Source organism: Malurus melanocephalus, unplaced genomic scaffold (assembly GCF_030028575.1).
Source record: "Malurus melanocephalus ecotype Western Australia unplaced genomic scaffold, MMel_1.1 scaffold_28, whole genome shotgun sequence".
Lineage (NCBI taxonomy): Eukaryota > Metazoa > Chordata > Aves > Passeriformes > Maluridae > Malurus > Malurus melanocephalus.
This window is the reverse complement of record NW_026623260.1, coordinates 1,839,276-1,863,354: the sequence shown is the minus strand read 5'-3', so window position 1 is coordinate 1,863,354 and position 24,079 is coordinate 1,839,276. Positions and strand designations below refer to the sequence as shown.

The 24,079-nt window shown below is 41.8% G+C and overlaps 1 protein-coding gene across 1 annotated transcript in view; it reads right to left on the bottom strand.

The window, feature by feature from the left end:
- EIF2B3 (eukaryotic translation initiation factor 2B subunit gamma) overlaps positions 1-24,079 on the bottom strand; it is a 95,273-nt gene that overhangs the window by 6,460 nt on the left and 64,734 nt on the right. The window contains exons 6-10 of the mRNA XM_057390597.1: positions 22,985-23,115; positions 22,151-22,344; positions 18,562-18,639; positions 17,708-17,856; positions 4,240-4,343 (exon numbers count right to left, since the gene is read on the bottom strand). Coding sequence (XP_057246580.1) covers positions 4,240-4,343; positions 17,708-17,856; positions 18,562-18,639; positions 22,151-22,344; positions 22,985-23,115 — 656 coding nt within the window. The remainder of the gene's footprint in view (positions 1-4,239; positions 4,344-17,707; positions 17,857-18,561; positions 18,640-22,150; positions 22,345-22,984; positions 23,116-24,079) is intronic.

Here is a 24,079-nt window from a genome sequence, read left to right as displayed (position 1 = left end):
CTCTAGAGACTGTCTGTAGCGAGCACTCTTGACCATGGAAGTGCAGGAGGAAGGCAGGGCTTTCCTCCTGGTATRGACCAGTGGAACACAGGGCACAGAACCACTCCTCTCCTGTGCCCAGTATAAGCCTGCCTAGGCATGATGGAAAGGGCTGCAGTCCAACTGAAAGCAGTCAGGGAATGAGTGCCAGATGAAAAATGGAGCATGGGAGCGTTAGGCAAGGGGACTGGAAACAGCAGCTATGGTCAAATCAGAGGAGGAGTCAGGTAGGTGTCTGGGAATAGACAAGTAAGAGAAGAAAAACCAAAGTCTCTCTGAGAGAAAGACTAGGAGAAAAAAACAAAAAGAAGACTGGGACTGGGATGAGCCTGGTGCTGGGACAAAGCCACGGTGGAGAGCTGTGAAGCAGGAGTCAGGATAAGGTAGGACAGGTGATCTAGCTGGGGCCCCACCGCTGATGCTGGAAGCAAAAATAAATACGCAAATAAAACATCCCTCCCCCAATGACAACAAAGATGAAAGCGAGGGATAAGGTGGTGAATTTTACATCAATTTTGCTAGTTCTGTACTTTGTGTGAGTGTTTACTGTCTCTGTTCCTGGTGTTGCTTTGAAGAAATGTTAGACCTACCTTGAAGAAGGGTTAGGCTGCTTTACCATATACGCCTGTTCCTGGCTAACCTATCCCAGATGTATAACATCCTCCCTGCTGAATCTGGCCGAGAGATCCTCTGGGAGCTGCACTTARTGACTTCAGCTCATCTGACTCCCTGACTGGCCCATCATCAGCATTCTCTCTCTCTAGTCCTACTTCACTGAGCACATTCTGCTTTAGAGTTCCTCTTTAAAAACAGCTTTATCAAAAAGGCTGCAATATAATCCTAATAACTGTCTTTGCAACAGTGATTGAATGCTCTGTGCAATTATGTTCTTTCAGAACGCTGTCTGCCATTTCCTATCCCTCTAATAATTACTGCCTTTTTCTTAGGTATACCAACGTGTTTTTTCAAACTGCTACCTGGTGAGGTAGCTTTCACAAAGCCCATCTGTTAATTCTCTGCTAGCAAATTCCTTAAACTATCAAAGAGGAAGGAAAATGGATGCTTCCAAGGTATGGTAATAAAAGCAGTAGGAGAATAGTAGGGCTCTCAGRAGGCATGGCTTGCAAATCCAGAAGTTAAATAAAATGCCATATCTTGACCTCAACAGAGATATTTAAAAATACTGTCTCTGGCCAGTGCTGTGACAGGGTTGAAGTTAATACAGGACTGGGTTAACACTGCTGACAGTTACCTGCACTCCTGTGTCTCCAATTTTCTTTTTGGTTTGAAAGTATCAGGTTGCCTCTGATCTACCCCAGTAACCAGTGTTGGAGTATTCCCTCTATTTAGGTGCCCAGAGATTTGCCAAGCCCATTATTAAGTGATGAGGTCTCCCACCATGTCCCTGGGGAGATTATCCCACAGCCTACCAGACCACATCGTTAGGAAAATGTTCCAGATAGCCAACCTAAATTGTGTTTAATTCAATCCCATTACTCCCAGCTGTACTATTTGGACCACCCTAAATATGCCCATATTATTCTGCAGAAGGAGAAGGATGAGAGATGGTTTAAGTTACGTTTGCCTGTCATTTGTGGTAGCTGTTCTCCTGCCATCCTTCTTGCATGGGACTGGAATTCATTTTATGAAAGGAGGTCAGTGCTCCACTGGTTCAAAGAGCTCTTGTACCCCGAGCTGCCTGGGCAGTGTGGTCAGGACTCATATGGTAGAACAGGGAGCACACAGCCAGTTCTGCAGCAAATTCAACTGTGGGATCTGCTTGGGGCTGTGTAGGATGATTCAGGGATATTTCTACCTTTGATGAATCCTGGCTGATGCTCTGGAATAAGGGACTGCTGTATTTTTATTTTTTTTATGTTTCTGGGAAGGTGTATGCAGTTTTGTTGAGGAGGTTTCTACTCCCAGAAACTGGAGTGTGTAAGTCCCAGACTAGGGTCAGCAGCCAGCAGCTACTGCTTATGTCTGCTGAAGGGTGATCAGCTTGCAAGAAAAGGTGGCTCCTACCCAAGAGAACTAGGTTTTTTCTTAACCTGGCCATGGAAGCTTGAGTTTGAAGAAGGAAAAGTTACCAAACAGAAAAACACAGCCAAAGCCTTGATGAAAGGGGCAATATGGAAACAGACTTACAGGGCCACACCAAAAGCTTGGCACAAGATACGGGAAGTCTTGGGCAGGGGAAAGGAAGTCATGGCATGCTTTCACAGCAAAAAAGAGAAGACCCAGTTTACTACGGGACCAGCCGAGGTCAGAAGAGACATGCTGGGCTGGAAAGACTCCACAGTGCAGGAAATAAGTCATGAACTTCACAGACAGATCCCAGACCACCGAGGCAAACCTGTCCCCCAGCCCAAAGAAATTCCAGAATGGTTAGGAAACTGAGGCAGGAAAATGAACTGAGGCTTTGTTATTTTTTCTTGCTCAGCATAATGGTGTATTTATAATCTACCTGAATAGGTCTCTGCTAACGTCAATCATACATTTCTAAACAGTTTAACTAGAGACTTCCCAGCCTCTAGTTAACCCAAAAAATGGGTTTAAGCTTTGGGGAGGGGAGCAGTAGAGGAGCAGTAGACTCTCAGGAATAGGCAAATGAACCATGRGTACAGCTCTGTTACTCTCCCTGCAAATATATCTACAGACCTGAAAAATATTTAGACAAAGATGGCAAGGGCAATCAAAAAGAAAGACCAGTTTTCATACTACAATCAACCAGACTAGGATCTACACCCTGGAAGAGACTTCYGAAGCAGTTGTGAGCAAGGTCAAAGGATGTTATTTCTGTTTGGCATCATCTACTAAAGAAATAAAACATATTCCTTTTTCCTAAAGTATTAGCTAGATCTACACCACGTGTCCCCATAGTTCACACTCCAAGTTAACAACCAAATGTGACCCAGTTCATCTCTCCTGGTGATTAATGCAGATGTGTAGATGTGGCACTTAGGGACATGGTTTGATGGYAGACTTGGCAGTGTTAGGTTTATGGTTGGTTGGACTTCATGATATGAGAAGAACTTTTCCAGCCTAAAAAATTCCATGATAGGAGGCAATGAACCCCACAAGGGACACTACTTCAGAATGATGTGATAGGCAAAGCTATGTGAGCCACAGTCACACAGAGATCAAGACCACAGTGAATTCGCTGTCTTACCCAGAGTACCAGAGACTCACAAGATCAATACTTTTGACTTCACGAGCCCTTTTTACTTTTAGTTTCAGTTTAAAGGAAAATTTGTCATATGCAAAGCTGACAACAGGTTACTCTATACTACATTGAGTTCAAACCCTGCTCTGTATCAAGACACTTAGAACTGGGAATCCACCCACAAAGACAAAGCAAGCAAATAAATCCCGATCTGACTAAATAACTTCMCATGGAGCCTGCAAAGGAACTCACTTTTGTCCTCAGTCCACACACTGGAGCAGAGATCTGCCAAACCCCAACYATAAATATTCATTTAAAAGCCTCTGCTTGGGATGCAGTCACTGAAACAGCCATTTCCTGCCCATTATCTCTTAGGGCAGGAAATCAACAGTTCCACTCATGCGGTTACCACCGAGCCYTCACCACGCGCACTCCCACAGGATGGCTGAACTTCGTATAAATGAGGGCCACGTAGCTGTATCCTTTCTGAAGCCCCAAAATAGCACTTCATGGCAGTAAAGCAGRCCTGAACGTAGCTGCCCTTGTATTTTGTATTGAGCACAGCAGCTCCTGATACGATGTTCCACCTTGAGCTTTTGCTTGGGACAAAGTGAATGGGAGCATATTGGCACTGTGGGTTGGGAGCATCTACAGAGAAGGATGTTTGTGTGATCAAMAATTTGCCTACTTTGGCCCTGTCAGTGACAAAGATTACTAGTCAAAATAATGGCTCCTTCTGCTGAGGACAACCTCAGGCTGATCTAATTGTGGTCTCTGGGAAAAGACTGTCTCAGCACCCAATCTTGTTCTTTATAAGAACAACAGAGCTTTGCTGCCAACTTCAGAGCAGCAAGTCCCYGAACTTATGCCAAGAAGCTGTACTTTCCATGAAAAACAAATCCTGATATTATAGGACACCCATCTGTAGAACTGCYACAGTTTACTGGCACTTCATGAAGAAGGAGGAGTAAAATCTCGAGGAAAAGTTCTGAAAATTATTACAAATGCACAGTAAATACAGCTTTTGTACTTACCTTTGGTTTCCAGCCTCTGATCACTCCCAATCAAACAATCCTTGATGTCTGCACCCTTCTCTATCACAGCATTATGACAAATAACACTGCCCTGAAGACAGCACCTGCAACATAAACACAAGCAAAGCCAGAAAATAATGTAAATGACAGGTACAAAACAAAGGTATCCACTGGAATATCTAATGATTCTGTGACATGATCCTGTAAGTAGGTTCAGTTCAGCTCTTTTCTCAAAAACTCCATTCTTCTCTTGATCCTCCCACCCACTTAAAATAAAAACTTAAATACCAGGTGTCAGAATGGGTTTGCAAAAAAGAGTTTGCAGTTTTACCTCCTGTTAGAACAGCTTTTCTCTAAATTTCCTCAAAAGAACAAGTACTTAACTGAATAAATAAAGACCTGGGACCTGGATCAACTCTTGTATTTTCCACAGTCTGGATAACTGTGGGGGTGGCTTCTCTGTTCAACTCCCCAGCTAAAACCATGAGCAGCAGCCCAGTCTTTCCCTGCAAATTTTGCTGAGTAGTTTTATACATTCCAGCTTGCCAGGCACTAAGAAAAGGTAGAGAGACGGGGCAGATCAATAGCTCAGCTGGTTTGCTTTGTTCATGTTACATTCAAGCACCCAAACATGATTATTCTGCAGTACTAAACCAATGAAATCCACACTAGACATACTCTACCTGCCTTGGGTATCTTCACGCTCATGTWGMCTTTGACACTACTAAGTCTGAAATGCTACACAGGATAGAATTTTAGCAAAAGCCACCTTATTCCAAAATGTATTTGCATCTATAATAACCAGCTGATCCGACTGTCCAGAGAGGAAAGGAGTCCAGCTACTGGGTTTGTAACTTCTCTGCTGATGGATTCTGAGTTACTGCATTGCTCTGAGCCCCTTCTTCCAGTAAGCTGGAACTTGTCAATCTTTACTGGTATCTGTGATGTATTCAGAAATGCTGTTCCATCAGCATAATGAGTAGTGTTAAATAGCATTAAATGTAATTTCTTTCAAAGCWACAGAGAAGAAAATAGCTATGAATCAAAATTTTTCCCTTATTTTCATGTGTGCAAAGGTAGATAGGAGACATTGAAGGGCAGAAAACACAGCTAGGATGTATCTAAAAATACTAATACACATCAAAACCAGCTGATTGGGAAGAAGGTATAAGTGAGATCTATAACCCTRGAGACATGCAGGTAATCTGCTCCCTCAGATTACCCCAATATTGATCCTACTGTGCATCTCATATCTGCTTCCCACTATTTCTGCTAATACTTATTACTATAACTGTTAGTYCAACAACTGATCTCTGTCAAAACCAGAACTTTTTGGCTTCAGTGRCTTTTTGCACAGCGAGTTGCAGAGTTTAATGACCTGCAGCCATTCCCCACCTTGGTTACAGGCATCACCACTACTCTCTGCACTAGTGAAACATGGCTGCAGTGCACCATCAGGCTGGCTTGTGGACAGAACTGTTAGCCTGGAGTCTGAACTAACAGAGGRGTTTTGGTATCAGGTCAAAGCCCTGAGCTTCAATTCTGTGTTGAATGGAGTGCTGGTCAGCTGAGGTCCTCAGAAGCGAGAAACATCGATCCTCACTCCAGACTGCTGATCCCAAAATTAATTCATAGCATTTTCCTGCTCACACATCCCTATTATCTAGTAAATGAATTTATCATTAAACATATTACAATTYTGTTGCTTGTGTGAGTCAGAGCAGAAACCATCTGCCCCACAAAACCACYATTAATTCTGCAGGAGTAAAAGCAATAAAACTGGACCTCAGATGCAGTGGCTTGCAGTTACGACCCCCCTTGAACAGACTGTCCCCTCTGAACAATTATTCTTTTAACTCACTTAAACTCCCCTTCTTGTTAACCTATAAGGAGGCAATATGGGCAATTATTCTACAAGSAACCAGCTCAGGTTGCCTTGGCAAGGTTTTTACTAACATGTTAATAAGATAAAAAGCGGCAAAGATACACAGCAGACCCCTGTCTGTCTTTGCTCTCACACTGTCATGATCTGCTTCCTTTCCAACAGCCTCGTGTGCCCACACAGCAGCTCAGGCTATCATCCTGTGCAGCAGCAGTTTCTGAGAGCAAGAGCAACCTGGCATTTATGCTGAGYTAGGGAAGGAATCAGTGGAAGCAGGACTGCCCACCGCTGCCATCCTGACTTGGATTTCAACAAGACTAGTGAAAGGAATGGGAGAAGTTGCTCATTTCCCACTAAAATGGCTCCCATCCAAAATATGCACTCCAGAATATCTCCTCCTCCCTTGCTTTGAGCCAGTCAGATGAAAGCTTTCCCCTGCAAACTTTTAGGTTCCCACCATCTATCACTTCTGAGCATGAGAGCAGCTGTGAGTGCACTACACCTCTCAGCATTAACCTCATGCAGGAGGATATTCCCCAAAAGAGAGGGGATTTAGGCTGTCGGTCTGGAGTTGAGGCTGGAGAATACTGCATGTGTGTTCAGAGCCTACTTGAGGATAGGCTTTCAACTCCCTGAGAAAGAATAGCATTGTAACCAAGAAACTGCTGATGACATTAACATCAAAGATAATGGGGTTCCTGCCAAACCATTTGTTGGGAGGGACAGGCCAGGGAACCAAGATGAACTTGTCTRTGCCAGGTGCTTGCAAATCAACCCTTCCCTGGTGCCAGGGTAAAACAAAACCCAAGAACTCCACCACCCCAGGAGTTTCTTAAAACTTATAAACCCAACCAACTGCAGAAGTTTTTAAAGCCATACTCAACGCTCAGATTACCCCAATCACACAAACCAGCAGCAAATCCGGCTTTTATTGCTCAAGTGGAACAAAACTTCAAGAGATAAAAACACAATTTGTGGGTGTTCCCTTCACCCGCTGACAGATGTAACACAGCCATTTTGAAACCACTTGTAAATGCCTTTTTTTTTTTAAAAAAAAAAAGTTATAAAGCCTGCCAAGAGAAGTATTTTGTGTGTTTATTTAATTTTTACTATTTTTTCATGTTGAAGAGTAAGGAATAAACTTTTATTCTCTTACAGGGTAAATATCACATCTCAGTGCACTGCTGCAGCCTCTGTGGCTAAACTGCCACCCCAGTTCCTGCCTTCCATAACAATTAGGTRCTATTAGCCCTCAAAGGTGCTCTGACAGCATCCAGCTTCATCAGCTCTGGTGTGTGTGCGCATATGCACACATTGATGTACTGCTTTATAATGCAAACCATATTTATTTTTTCCCCTGAAAATGTAGTATATTTTTAAACTTTTCAGCACGGTGAAAACGGATATCTCCTGACCTTAAAATCCAAAGAGCATGTTCAAACCCACAAGAGGAACTAATTTGGGGCATTTGATTTAYGGCTGAAATTTCAATTTGAATTTGTTTTAAGTTTAATCGCAAACTGAAAAGTCTGGCAGCTGGGTGTTTTTCAGAAAATAAATAAAAATATTCAGTGTGCGTCTGCATTCTAGAGAGAACATTTTACAAGCCCAGTCCTGTAGTGGGAACAGATGTAGCTAAAGCATTAATTTGTTCTACAGGTACAACGTGCAAAWGGGAGCATATGAAAGAGTGAGCGCCTTCATCTGTGTCTGTGTGTCCGCTACGCGCCTGTATCTGAGAGACAGAGCCTGACTTTGGGGTGGGTTTTTTTGAAAGTGAGAGAACAAGAGCAAAAGGAGTAGTGGCCAAGGAGGCATGGGGGGATTACAAGGATTTAGGTCTTTAAACTGCAGACCACCTAACAAGATCACTCTGAAATGCCACTAATTTCAGTTAAGGCCACAGACCTCCCTTCCTCTGCCCTCCCTCTCTCCCCCATTGTAAACAACTAATCCCAGCAGAAAACAACAGAGAGCAAAATGTACACACATTCTGCAACATTCCAGGTCCTTCTTTATCTTTTATTTATTTTTCTAAAAGGTCAGCGTATGTATGGAGGGAGGGGGGAGGGCAAGAAAGCCAAAAAAACCTCAAGTCCATCTCTTGTGTGGGCTTGAAGGAAGCTGGGAGAAAGCAAAGTCCAAGAGCACACAATATGGAGCTTTTATAGCACAGCAATTCCTGGACTCGGCTTACTTTCCCCTCCCTCTATTTGCGGCAAAGTCACATAGCTTTAAACCAAAGGACAGGGTGGTCGATTACATCTGAAAGAAATGTAAAGAATTGGGAAAGAATTCCATCTCCTGTCGAAATTATAAATAAGGAAGTATTAATCCCAGAGACAGGCTGATTTATGCAGCCCTGGAACTGCTGACTTTCAGCCCGAGTATCAGTCTATAAATCAAACTCTTAAATCAAGTGTGTCAATCGCTGCAGCACTGCGATACTCGGGCAAAGCAAGGCACCTACCACTGAAAGCAGGAAGATTGCCAGGGGACTGAGGTGCCGTACCCTTCTTAATTTTCTAAAGTGTAAATCTGAGATCAAACATCCTTTGGGGGAACGGRAAATCAAAATACGCAGTGCTCAGCACACTGGGAGCAGGCAGCAGGAGTCCAAGACACAACCCCCTAATTACAGGCTACCCACTGATTATTTAGGACTCTGTGATTAAAGTGATGAACGCTCCTGGGAGAAAGGGGCTTAAGTAACTGAGGTCAAGACCTCAACTGCAGCTCTCGCCCTAGTTGTGCAAGCTTAGGAAGGTATGAATGTCACAGGTTTGCCTTACAGCAAATCTCCTGAAATGCCAATGGAAGTTATCCAGGTCTGGTACTTTAATCCAATTGTGCCAAAACCCCAACATAATCTCTGTTGGGCAGCAAAGTAAATGAGGTGTCTATAATGCAACGCTTAAAACTGTAGACTCACAAGAAAGCAAGCCTGGAGCACAAAGCTTAGGACAGCCTGTTGGTACTGCTCTGCCGTGCCAAGAAGCCGGGTCTCTTGCTTCTCCAGAKGAGCCATGAAATGGAGACACTGACGCAGGAGTTAAAAGCAAAGGGTGACGTGCCTCRGCAGCTACTTTGCTGACTGAGGGGTAACAGATGTGGATTCCTCTGGGAGCAACATCCCATTCTGCCCTGACCAAGAAGATAACAGCCACCACAGGCACCTTAACAACACTAAGAGGCAGCAAGGAGTCAGGGAGAGCTCTAAAACCTCCCAGCACCCCCTCAAGGGAAGCCCTGCTAGGTAATGAGCTGGTGGCTGGGACTCATGATCACAGGGGTGAGGCACAAAGACCATGGAAAAAAGGAGAGAGGCAAAAACACTGCTAGGGGACTTTGTAACCTAAAGTGTTGCCTTKGCCAACATACTGTACACACCAATACATTTTTACACCTACACGCTTTTACACACTAACAGAAGAACTCAGGGCACTGTGAATCTTACATTATACACTCAAGTAAATACCAAGACTACAATAGATGCCAGCAGTACATGCTATAATTTATAGATACATTTCAAAGCAAGCATTCATAAGTGAATTTGGGCTTTGATCTCTTGTTTTTCCCCTTGGGGGTAACAAAATCATTCTACCARCCCCTCTAAATTCTTTGCCCGTCTCTGAGGGTGTTTTCACTAAGGAACTTGTTTCATGTCTYTTTTCTAGCCAAGCTCATCACTGTGGTATGGCTCCTTTACACTTCCCCACACCCTAAACATTTTGCATTACATATTGCATRTACTTGCCAGCACTCGTATTTTCCAGTGAAAGTTCAACTGACCTTAAAGGATTGCCTCAAACCTACCTTAATGTGTTTTATTAAGTGAAACTTAGGGTGCGGGGGGAGGTCGCCAAGAAGGTCATGCCTCACCTCTGAAACTTCAGTTACATCCAGCTGATCTCGGAACAAACAAATTGGTGGCCTTTTATGTAGCCGCAAGCTCTGGGGTGCACACCAGCAAAAGTATGCTGCAAGGAGTTTACACCAGGAAACCCCCCACACAGGAAAACTGACCTCCCTCTGGATTGTCTTTGGCAGAGTGGGAGGGCCGGGTTCTACGTGATTTTACAGACATTCCACTGATGGCCAGGAAAAGCTACTGGTGTCTATGTGAAGGAAACAAAGCAGGAAAATTATATGTTCACTACCATCTCTGGCTTGCTTCACTTTCCCACCAGCTGGCACAGTCAGATTGAGCAAGGTAATGGGCAGAGTAAAAAGACACTTTTTCTGGGGTTTTTGAAGCACAGTTCTGGTTTGAGACCTTGGCCCTTCATAAGACATTATTAGTTAAGTCAGTTTCCCTATCATATGGGCTAGGTTGACATGGAAAAGGTTTTTGTAAATGTCACTGTTACAAGCTGAACTTGTTCAATCCTTGTCTCCTTAGGAACTTCAGAAGCACAATGTGATAATTTCTTCCTTTTCCATACCCAGGTGGGGGCAGATTTTAAATAGCATGAGAGACATTCACACCCAGGTTCCCACCAAAATCCAGCAGCAGTCAGCTGCTTGTGAAAAATCGCCATACTCTTCGATCAGACCCACGTGGTTAGCAGGAGGCAGAAGCTTATTTATAGCTCTGAAGTCAGACATAACCCTGGCCACCTGAAGAAGCAGGTCAGCAAAATGAGAGGAGATATTTTTAAATGCCACTTTTCAGAGCTCATGTGTGCGTTAAGTTCAACATTTGATGTACAAGATGTTTGGAAAATTGGGAAGAGTTCCCTGTGCTATCAGGGAAACATCTGCATCTGAGATTAAAGAACAGGTGATTTATTTAAGACAGACTGATGTACCAGGAAGCTAGCCAGAAGAACTTTTTTTTTGAGGAGCTGCTAGTAATAGTGTTYCAGACACTGACAAGATAACAGGTATTATATGAGAAATTTCCTAAATATGTTAGATACAGTAGAATTTGACTTCAGTTGAAAGTGAAAACCAGTCTTGCAAGTAGCTCCACTGCTTCCTACTTATTAGTTCCCTACTTTACACTTTCTTGCCCAATTTATCTTCCTGAAAGCAAACTCTGCTGGCCAGAGGTTGTGTCTATTCAGTACCATACATAGCATGTGCAGTGAATTAAATAGTAGAATCAAAATTATGGTTCCTGGCCAAAAATGTTCASAGTTTAAAACCAAGAGGTGTGACAGAAAGGACAGAATGCTACATAATCAAGAGAAATAAGACCMCTTTTTACAGGCAAGGACTACCATACACATAGTTTTCTTAAAGTATTTAATTTTTATCCATATTCATGATATACTTAATCCATGTATTTAAGCTAAGCATGTGCTTTTTCTGAATAAAGTTCTCACTTTTCATATGTTTTCTGCAATATCTATTCTAAACTCRTTCTTCATTCTAGGGAGGCAGGGAACCAATTGTGGCATGAGACAAAGTGTTCAGGAGACAACWGCCATYKTAAAAAATGATTCAAGGTACAAATWGTTGGCAATTTCAGCATAAGCAGATCTTTATTTTCAGTTTTGCAAGCTATGGTGCTGCAAACAACTTCACCTCCTCATTCCTTCTCATGAGGTTCTGTACTGTAAAATATGTTGCCTTGGCAATAGGATCATTCCTTTGTACTGCCATCCTCCAAAGGGAAAAAGACTACTTATGCACTGAACCCCTATAACAGCTCAATTCCACCCTGGTTTTAATTAGAACTTTCTTCAAACCGCTGACTGTTTCTACATCAGGTGCTGATTTGGCACTATTGAGGAAACAACCAATAAACTTCACAATCAATCTGCAGTTAGTAGTCAATCCAGCTCGCCTTGCTTGTTGTTTTCTTCCTTTGTACATTTTCTCATAGAAAGTAGCAATAAATTGAAGACATGTGGTAAACTAGAGTGGCCTTAACCAGTCACACGTGGTCTCTCTCCAGTCCCCTCACTGAGCAACATTACAGATCTGTCCATCTACTTYCACACAGGTAGGCCTTTAAAAAAATCCAGTGTATAATTTACTGTCTTCACATGACTGAAGAAGGATGATGCTAGTTTTGGCTGACAAAACACTTTTGGTGCCAGTTCTTTCTCCACAWATCTGGGTACTTTAGTTCTTCATAMTATTTTTTAATCCAATCTATTTTTTCTGCCCAGGAGTCAGAACTCCCCAGGGTTTACCACATCTTCTCGTGGGACCTSTCATAACTTTCCCTTTGTCCTCAACATTCACAGCACCTCCCTGCACTCAGTAACCTGAAGCCTTTGTTGTCACCTCCCTTGCATTCCAAGTTCCCCGATGCTGCAACCCTCTGCAATTTGCTGCCATCATGTGCAGMCTGACCCAAAACATATCTGCCTGTCTTTTTAACCCCTTCCCTTTCCAAAAGTTAACTACAGCAGTGCCACATGGGGAACTCCAGCAGTTCTTTTGGGTAGTATGTTCACATGAGGTTCCAACAACGTGCTGTAAACTTCACAAAGAAAGATGTGAGGTTACTGTTCAATGCTTCCTGCCCCTGCACAAACTCAATAACCTCAGTCACACCTGCAATCCCAGTCTYACAGTTCCTGAACCAACTGCCCACTGCATCAAGCTATCTGGCAACTCCCTGCTGCAAACTCTTTTCTGGAAGAAACTCTCTCCTTTTGCAACTGTGAATCCCAGTTTGGGATACAGTTTTTCTGATAAAATTATAGGTGAGATGGGTTTAGCTTCCTTGGTTGCTCTGTCAAGATCTGGTACTTTCTTGCTGTGGAGGTGAAATCTAGATGCAAATCTTGGGCCGCTTTCTCCCTTTCGTAATCAGAGCAGCCTATTTATGATTTCCATAAAAACATCATTTGAAGCAGAATGCTTTCCTGTATTTCCATGAAAAAGGACAAGCAGCAAAATACTTCATTTCAGCCTAAATCTACCATAGAGTCCTTATGGGACTGACTACCACCAYGTCAACAAGACCTTTTCAAAGCATGGCTTATGGTGGACTCGGTATTTATCTGAGCTTTTCAYGCTTGCCTTCTCARCTAASGTCGAAGTARTCCAAAGACCAGATTCTTTTCCCTRTTAAATAGTCCCATCTCCTGAATCTTTCCCAGGGAAACATTCATTTTCAACAACCAAGGAAAAAGGATATAATGTGCACACAACAAAATGGCCAAGCTCCTTCCCGTAAGTGTATACACTGGGATAGTTTTACTAACAAACAAGAGATTTCGAAATATTTATCTGCAGGGATGGAATAAAGGATTCAACATGTTTTTCCTGTTAATATTATTTGTAATGCTCAGAGCGCTTCGGCACAAGGTCCTGTATGACCAGAGCAATTAGATGTTCCTGCTGCCAGAAGCTAGCAAACTAAGTAAAACAACAAGACTGGTAAAAATAAAGCCAATGTTTGATAAAAACCAACAAACAACTAACTGCAAAAAACAAAGGCCAGAACAGAAACCTGTAACTAAATTATTCTATCCATATCTAGGTCTCATTTCAAAATTTCAAAACAGCGAAGTGAGCCTAAGTCTACCAAATTAAATGTCCCTGGAGCTTTTTCTTCTGACCAACCCCAACTCTCTCAGTCTTCACAGGAGAGATGCTCCAGCCCTCTGATCAGTCCTTGTACCATGGTCCATCAAGTTAAGAGGTGTGGGAAGAGAGACTGACAGTGAAGAATGAGGCAAAAAAAGTGGTTGAGCCTTCTCCTCACCTGTTGGGACCAGTTTGTCAGCCTTACTTATCAGGGGGGTAAATCTCCCTGGTGTTACTTTTCACTTGCAAATGGCACAATCCCCCTGGGTTATGAGCTGCAGTCTGTGGGTGTTAGACCRTTGTCCCTCTGCAAGAGGGATGCAATGAGGGGACTCCTGCACCAAAGATGCAACAATCTAGGGACCCTGTTGTGCTGCTCCACCCCTGATGCAAACAGAACAAAGAGAAGGGGCAGTCCCACGCCACTACAGAGACTAAGGACACACACAGCTACTGCAGGAACATCCAGATAGACAAAGTTTTCAAATGACCTATGATTTTAGCTCTWTTAGTAGATTTTCTCCTACTATATAACTCAGTGCAGTCATTTGTCACTGAGCTCTGGGGAGCCATCCAGAGKGAAAAAAAGAACTGTTTTACTGCAGCAGCCTGTCACCTGGGCAGTCAGCATCTCTCAGCACTTGTGCTGTTGTATAAATTACATCCCTCCCAGCTTGGTCGAGTATGTCCATCATTCAGCACATATGTAATCTTCGCTTTTTTATTGTCTCATTGATGGAAGAATTAGCTGCACAGTGGGAAACACATTAAGAAAGGACTACCAATTATTTTGCCCTGTTACTAACTTCTTTAATCCCCTGTAATCTCTTCTAAGGGGGGATTCATATATACTCAAATCACTTCACAGGAGACATATATAATGTAACAGAAGCCCTACACACCAGGGCAAACAAAAAAGCCAGCTTCTGGTACTCCAGAGTATCAAATGCACCAGCCATTGCTGGAGGACAGATCATAATTTGCAAACAGTACAAAATGGACTATCYAAACTAACCCCAGTTTCTTGATCCATTCAGTTGAGAAAGTTATCATCACCTAGGCCATGACCTCTGTTCCTCCAATAATGACGCAACCACTGCCTAACAAGAGATACTTGGTTTTGTTCTAAGCACCTTGTGGTGTTCCCACCTGCACAGCAAGAATTTATCCATTCCAGAAGCTGGTATAAAGTGTGGTGAGGCTATTCAAAACATTTTTTCTGGTTTGGAGATATTGTTTGTGGATCTTGATGCTGCAGGAATTACAGAACAGGATTCTGAAATCACATTAAGAAATCACACAGTACAACTACCAAGAGATAGACATTTTTAATTTGTTTTTTGGTGGGTTTTATTTTATTTTTTTTTTTATTTTGGTTGTTGGTTTTGTTTTGCTTTTTCTATATTGACATAGTGAACTGAAGCTGCTGGTCATTTTTGTAGCTGAGGTGGGAATAAAAGAAACTTAAGATTCAACCCAGAGAACCCAGAGGTGATGGAAGAGGCAAGGAAAATACCAAGGCACTGCCATGTAGCTCTTGATAAATGAACTTAGAATACAGAGCAATTTTTGCATTTGGTTGTTCCCAGTACCCCAGCTTTCTGAAAACATTTACCTGATCTTTCTTTCCTCTCTGAGTTATCTAAACACCTTTGTCTTTTCCACAGCAAGTGTCCTACTGCAGTCTTCTCACCCTACTGCTTCAAGCTGGTGGTATTGCAATGAACACTCCTGGGAATGGCCTTCAGTTACTAYTCACATTTGACTTGGGCTTTATTATAGTAGACCATTAGTCTGGTTGAGCTTCTCAAATCAGCATTAAAATGTAYATTCTTTAAATTATACAGTTTTTATCCACTTCTCAGTGCAATTTCAGTAGTTTCTAATACATAATATCTTAGATGGTAAAACTGCCTTACTTGTAGGACATTTGCTGTGCAATAAAAAAAAATTAAATCTGTCAAGMTACTTTATTATGCTCATTTTGACCCATATCAGCCAACACATACTAACTTTCCAATTAAAGATGAAGACATTTTCTGAATTTGGTAATTAGATAAAGCCTGAGCTATTTTAGAGACACTTGGGAGAAGAGGTGTTTATAAGGAGTTGTCCACTGTGAGCAGTTTAAAACAAAACCCACATATAATTTATCCACCTGTTGCAAATGGATCCATCCTCATATGTAAGAATGATTAGCATTTTAACAAAAATCCATCAGATTTAAYCAAAGTAATGAAAGAGTCAAAATACATAGAAAAAATACATAGCAATCCTTCACTACAAGCAAGGCTTCTTTCAACAAAACTCAGCAGACAGAATATTTGTTTCTCACTACCTGTGYATGCATGACTTCATGCCCTTCTCATCCTCAGACTTACCATAATKCAATAAGAAATACTCAATCAGCTCAGTATCTGTGCAGATCTACACATCAGTAATTACAGCATGCTTTGCAATGAAGATCCAGGGTCTACAGTCTTAATTCCAGCTGGAGAGGAATAATTACAAGTTTGACTCCAGCGCATCAGTGTGCAGTAACCATAGAGCAGCTGAAGGCAGTGAACCCCTGGGACTGTGAGGTTTTTCACTCTTTGGGGGCTGTATTGTTTTCACCAAGAGTGACTAGGGATCACATTGTTTTCTAGAATTCACAAAAATGTTATCCCAGAAGTAAGTTTATCCTCTTAAAAATAATATATTASCAACTTTACGATGCTCATGGAATTTTGTGAAATGCTTAACATAACAGCTCTGGGCTCCATTTAGGATTTAGAATACTACTAAATACCAATGCAGACAAACACAAGATGAATTGGGACTCTTCATAAAAATAGTGCTATTTATACACTTAGCTGCCTCTGCAATTTAATGGTAGAGCTGCTGAMCTCATGTGCAAAACCATACCATTATGATTGTGGCATCAATTCATTAATCAAAATCACAGAGATTTCTCATGATCAAATGAGAGCGGTTCCTCTCCTTTTTATGACAACAGTGCTTGTGATACAGCCATACTGGATCCATCTGTGATTGAACTGGAAACCAGCTATTTTCTATACTCGATGGAATTTTGATTTATGATGTGCTTGAAATTACTGTGGATTTCTATTAAAGACAAACACTTTGTGGTAAGGTACCATACTTACCTGTAATTTAGTTATGTAACAGTAGTATCCTCCATAGACCCCACATACTTTGGGGTTTTATGTTTTTCAGATATGCAACTTTCAGAGCCAACTTGGCATTTTTTAACAGATTGGCCTTTTTCCTGAGGCCCTAAGCAAACCTCAAGACATGAAGGAGCAGAGAATTTATACAGGTCTGCACAGACTCAATCAGCAGTTTCCTTTCCACTGACATCCACAGGAAGCCAGCATGTATGGAAAGATGGGGGCATGCAGACATCAACAATTACAGATAGGCYACTTTTCCCACATTTGGAAATGTACAGCTCAAGGCTAACTATTTAGTCAGTGTCTTTAGTGCATGAGAAACCTCTACTAGCTGGCAGATTTTCTCTTTGAAAAGTTTATTCATTTATTCTATTACTCAGCATAGGCAATGGTAAAGTAAAGGCTGCAGGATGACAAAGAAGGGCCAAAGAAAATGACATTTTAGGTGAAGCTGTAATGTTCAAAGGTGAGAAAAACATTTTCAGCTGGTAAGTGTACCCCTTTAAAATATGCTTTGTGCCTCAAATATTTTACGTATACTCTCTGATCCAGCCACTAAAATAACGTTCAGAAGAATGACACAAAAGCTCATAGAGAGCTTTTCAAACATCCACTTGACTTACTAACACATTCTGAAGATGACAGGACCTACTGTAAAAAGAAGAAATTTATGTTCCAAGACTGCAGCCCTGTTGTTAGTTCATGTTCCAAGACTGCAGCCCTGTTGTTAGTTCATTTAACTTGTGCACTTCTGGACTGCTAATAGAGACTTATTTCTGACTTGGCCTTTAGAAACACACCCCTTGGTACCATCTCTTCTTCAGGATTCTTTACAGGACACAAACAACTGACTAAGGATTTATCTAGAAACAGAAACTGCAAATTCAGGGAACTAAGGTACAAAAAAGTAACTTACCCTTCCTCAATTGTAACAGAATTCATGATGATACAGTTTGTTATCTTTACTTTGTCTTTTATGGTACACATGCTGCCGATGATGGAGTGTTTGATGGATGTCTTCTCCCCAATTTGTGTGGATGACCCAATGATACTGTCTGATCCAACCTAAGGAAGAAAAGAACAGAAACTAGCAAAAGTACATGGAATTCTCTGATACGTGTTCTCCATACACCTCTTCCAAAATGTGTCTCAAGCACTCAACAAAGTTTACCCTACTMTACCCTGAGAGATCCTTGGCAGGAGAAAGATCTGGAAATTTGGGGCCCACCTTATTGGCACACAATTAGGCAGTCATCCCAAGGTCCACCAGCTTAGTGAAACTCCACGAGTGGATCTGGCTCTGTAGCCTTCATGCAGAAAGGTAAGCAMGGTAGGCACTGTCCAGCTGGTACTCACTGGTTGCACTCAAGTTTGCCCAGTGAGCTCTGTCAAAGGGAGGCTTGAAGCTAGTATTCAACCAAAAAGCGTTGGCAAGAAGTAAAACTAAAATACTGATYCTTTCTGGGTTTGCTGTCCTTTGGGAGGCAATCTGCTCAACTACCAGGAACTATCATTAGGGAACAAGAGACTACAGGGTCTGACTTGGGAGTAAGACAGAACTTTTRCCAAACATTTTAAAAGAGAGGGACTGAAAGGCAGGAGCCCATGGATGAGCCTACAGAAGACTCTGGGCTGTATCACCTATGTTGTCATTCCACACTTCAGAGCTTGGCTTCACTTCCAACAACGGGACTGAATTTTAGGAGGCAGTTCTTGAAACTGTGTGCAGATTGTATTGCAAGAGCAGAGATGGGAAAAGGGAACACTTACCATGCCTCTATCAGTGATCTGTGCAGACCCATGAACCAGTGGCTCTTCCACACCCAGATTAAGCAATAACTTGGGAACCTGGATGAAAAAAACCATTTTACAAGTTAACATGATAGCACTGTACCCACATGTTACATAAACAGCTCAAAGATAGATTTGAGTTTCCATTGCACTACTGCATTTGCCAAAAACATTTTAACTTATGGGAAAAGGTAGATTACTGCATTTCAAATGTCCAACAGCTGKGTGTGATTTATCATCTTCCACTTTTGTAAAGGATACAGGTACACTGCTAGAGCAGTGCACTGCATGTCTTCTCTCAGCTTCCCACCTATGGAAAGCAGTGGATCAGCAGCATCAAGCAGGCTGGCAACACAGTGACATCCTGTATGTGACCACAATGTCTGGCATCTGCCATTTCAAATGCAGCTCAGTGTGTTTTATGCCGTCCAGTAAAAAAAGGAAGGGAAGYACGTAATGCCAAATGTCAGGGGAGGTGGGAGCCTTGCAGCAATGCACAGATGCAGTGCTGCACAGTTATGGCAGGGGTGATGCAATGTRTGATCTCTCTTGGTAGGACAGAGATGGCAGTCAAAGGAACACAGGAGACACAGATGTATGAGGGCTAAGAGGTCACTGTCACAGCAAATTGTGTGGCTGAATGAGAGGCAGCATGTGCTGGGGCTGGTGTGGAGCTCTGCACATGCTGCTTGGTCAGCCAGGATGTGGGCACTKACTGTCCAGAGGTCAACCAGAGTCTCAGCACAGTGATGGGGCAACTGAGTTTGCCTCAAGCAAGGAAGCAGCACTCAATAAATCTCCCTTTTCTCCACCCAGGCACCTATTTTTACAGMACTCTTAGAAAAGTTTATCTCTGAGATCTCTGTTAAATTTGACTGAATGCTGCCAGCAATTTCCAAAGCTGCTATTAAGGAACTGCCATACAGTACAATTGTGTAAAATGACTTCCTTAGAAAGCTAGGATAACAAGAGCTGATGGCTGAGAAGTGAACCTCAAGAAGCAAATCCCACAGATTTGAAGAAGTTGGGATCAGATGAGCTCATATTTCTGAGCTATCATTTCAATATACTTGTTGTCCCCAGCAGACATTTTCACATCTCTAGCTCTTTACATCTTGAAGCTGGTCCTTCCCACCAGATTTGCATTTTGTTTATTTTTTAAAAAGCAAGAGTAGATTAGATCCTTCAGTCCAAGGTGCAGGCACTACAGAAAACCACTACAGAACACTAGAACACCACAAACTAGGCAAATCCGCCAAGATGATGCTGGCTTGGGTGAAGGGATGTTGTCCTGACACATCACCTGACACACAGATCCAAGAGAAGAACACACACCAAAGAATACCTACAGCATAGGTTGGAAAGATTCCTACTATCCAGTGTTGATCTGCAGGAAGGGAAAGAAATGAAGAAAGGCTCCTGCCCTCCTCAGTGGAAAGGTGGTGTGGTGAAATAAATAAAGGATTTTACTGGCCAGAGCAAAGTCCTTATTAGAATCAGTCAATGGTAGTGCAGCCTGAGGGGTAACCCATGAAAGCTACAAGCTCAAGCATTTTGCTCTGAAAAGAAAGGTTAGACTGGGGGCAGGAGTCAGAGGGAGTGCCTGGGTCAAGGGAAGGTTTAAGATGTGTTTGGATTTAATTCATCTTACAAAGAAACTATTTCCTGCTATTGAAGATAACTCCCTCCTGAACCCACCTGCCCACACACAGGCTGCAGGCATCCAGAAACCCAGCTGGAAGTGAAATGATGTGAGCAAAGTGTTTCCTCACCAGAAGGGCAATGGGTTAGGATGCCATTCCTTCCCACAGCTACTGGACTGGACTGCTACTGCTGCGTGAGCCTGTCCTTTGGGACCTCAAAGTTATAGGTCCCGGCTTTGCAGCAAGGGAATCAGAATCTGCTCTGTGAAGGCCAAGATAAGAGCAAACAAAACACYCAAAGTCTTCCTCAGAGACCAACAAAACAGGTAAAGCCCCCAACCCCTCCCCCTTGCCCCTAGATCAAGTTAAATGTGCATCTTTTATGAGGATTAGCAAGAGAAACAAAATGCAGTGGCACTGAAAAAAGGAACTACTTTCTCACAACTCCTCATTAAGCTCCATTTTATGTTTTACCTCCAAATAGTTTCCTTAGAAATTTTACCATCCTGAAAARGTTCAAAATTCAAAGAAAATCCTTTCCAACATTGAAGGCCCCAATGTGACTTCAAAACACTAATTCTTTGTACCACCCAGGAGCAAACGTATTTCCTGAACTAACCAAAATGTAGAATATTTAGGTTAAAAAAAAAACCCAACCAAAACCAAAAAACCAACACAAAAAAACTCACATGGAGTCTGACTGGCTTAACTCAATAATTTTTTACTGAAGTGGCTGCTGCCAAATGTACACGCACACTTCCCCTAGCAAGTGGTATTCTCCCTTAACCCTTTGGGCACACTTGTTCCTGCTCTTTTAGGGGAAAGTTTTCTCTTTCTGACAGCAGTGCTGCCTCTCTTCCTCATGTCCCTAAGCACAAAGGAAATCTGTGTTCCTCTACAAGCATTAAGGAGAAAGAGCTGCAGCATGTAAACTCAGGTTGCCATTCTGCAATTCTGGTTTGCATTAATTAATCCATTAATATTATTTAAAAGAACTCAACTCAGCCTGAGAGCAAAGGCAAGGCAGTGACCACTTCCAGAATTCCCAGTACAACTTTACCACCTTTCCAGCCCCACTTCTAGAAATCTTGAGTCTTTCCTTACTGMACTTCTTATTGGTCTTCCAAAATTAGAGGACTCTGTCCATTCCTGATAGAAATGAGGTTCATCACTAGCAGAGCAAAGTAAGAACTTGTACATTGCATCAGCCAGTAGTAAAAAAACCCCMAAACCCCAAATCCCTGTCCCACAAAGATATTAAGGGCTTTTACCCATCAGCTCATTAGATGRTATAGTATTTCTCTGATTCTCATCTGTGATTTTTTTGTTTTATGAATTCTCAGTAGTGTGAAAGTGAAAGCTGGAACAGATACTACATCAGATCAAGAGTTCACCTCTGTGTATACCTGGACTGCCACAGTAGGGAAACCTGTTCATAAAAGAATTCTTTCATATGGAAATTATCAGCCATTTTAAATGAAAGGGTAGTTTAAATCTTTCTGTAAAATGTTGTAACTGTTGTTATTAATACAAATAAGCATCTACTAGGAAGAGTCCAGAAAGAAATGATCTTTCTTTTAGGACATGGAGGAYGTTGACTAAATGAGCTATAAAAGCTACTTCCATTTTTATTTTCCACACTTCTTGGCTCTTTGGCTGCAGGTCTTGCCCCTCCCAAAAAACCACAAGAGTGTGTAGGGTGAGGGTTTTCTCATCTAAATCAAACCTAGAATAAATCAGCGACAGAACTGTTTCCAGGCCTCACATCCCTATCCAGCAAGCAGTAGGGTGATGTGCCCGGTTAATGTGGCACTGGTTCAATTCCCACATACTCCTCAGCTGTATCACAGAGAATCACTCCTGCAGGCTGAAATGTCCYATAAYTACTGCTGTATTCCCAAGTGGCTCKTTGGAATTTTCCTCACCTGTCTGTTGGCTTCAATGTACAGCCCAAGAGTATTCACTCGGTAGCACAGCCCCTCCTTCATGATATGGACGTAGCAGCGCACTTTTCCTTCGTGGAGAGTTTCATTCATATCTCCTCTATGATCATTCCAACAAGAGTTATCTGGAGCAGGTTTCAGCAAGCTATTATCTTCCTTTATGAAACTATAAATGTCTGGGGAACACACACATGCATGAAGTTAGACAGGATTTAATGAAATACTTTCTGAAGAGGAATACTATTAAAATACTGTTGGTGAAGGAAAATCTTTGCCTCACCTCATCTCCATAGCTAGATACTCAACAATCATTAACAGATTTTATCATATATAGTGAGTAAGTGCTTATTTTTATTCTGCAGGTGYGAATCAAGGAATCAGGACAGATGCAGTGTTTTGCCCAAGGTCACACAAGGAGACAGTGGAAATGCTAAAAATAAATTTCAGGATCTGAGATCCTGTCCAGTTCCCAGTGCAGGGTGGTTAGGGCTTAGTCTGTCATCCTACGCAATTTTAGGAACTCCCTCCTAAAATTACATTTCCAAAAATAAAAGTAACTTTTTTTCCAGAAGAAAAGAATAGAGTCCCTAGCTGATTTGCTTATGGTTTACACCAAAATAAGGGAGGACAAAAATATTTATATAATACACAAYACTGTTTGAAAAAGAATCTACTAGAATCTTTGCTATCATGAGGCAAAAAAAAAAGCCAAATCTCTAAAATTGTATTGCAGGCTAGTGCTCTACTCTATAACTCAGTCTGTAGCATGTGGATTTTAAAACTTACATAAACCCAAGTCTTTGATATTGTACTGACCTAGGGATGCTTGCTCCTTTTTCTTTTGGTCCTCTTCTTTGTTGTCTAGTCCTTGCTGCAATGATGCAGGAGAAGAAAACTGTTTCCTAACCAGATGTGGAATCAGTTCGCTCCGGAGAGATGTGATTGTCCTGGGGAAGGAGATGCACACATGAAGTCTGTGAATGTTAAAACTTCCATGTCTTCATTTTCTCTACATAACATTATCAGAYATTTTGCACACTTCATGAGGATGAATCAAAACGGCAAGGCAATAGCCACTAGGCACCTGCTTCCTCAATGCCTTGAAACATGAARAAAAATTAAAAATTAAGAAAAAGCTTCATTTTCAGAACTACATCCCCTATATTTTACCAGAGATGCTGATAATTTAATATGTCATCATCCTACAGTTCATGCTTGTGTGCAGATAGAATGCAGAGACTACCAACATTGTAATGACAAAAACCGAAATCCCTTTATGTGGCTTAAAAAAGGCATGAATTGACAGGAAAAGAGAGAATAAAGTGCCTATAGAGGAAAAACCAAAGCAGCTCCTTTTCTTTGTGATAAAAATAGGGAAATGCTGAAGGATAGATGAAATATCAGATCCTTAAATGAAAATATTTATGATGTGTACATTAATGGTATTCCTGCTCACATKAAACATCCAGAACATTTTAAAGATTCAGTCCTTTAACCAAGAGAAATTAGCACATTTTAACCAGTTCAGGTCCCAAGACTTTCATGCTCTTTAGATGCTCCTATGAAAACAGTGAAGTGAACAGAAAGCTTCTAGAGGCTTCAGCTGGCAATATACCATCTTCTCTGGGTATAAAAATTTCAACTTTTATTATATCCATTCTGATACCCCAGTACTAGGATGCAGAGAAATCACGATAGATTTTATCCCAAGCCACCTATGCCTTAAACAAGGGCCCCAATMACTAGATTATCTTTACTCTTGCATWGCTTTATACATTGCAATGAAGCAACAAAAAACTCTCCCAAAAGACAAATATCAATGTAGAAAGTCTATTGTAGAATGGGATTACAATCCTGCTAATTTAATTTTGACTGTGAGAATATAATTTTATTTTTCAATGAAGTATTTGG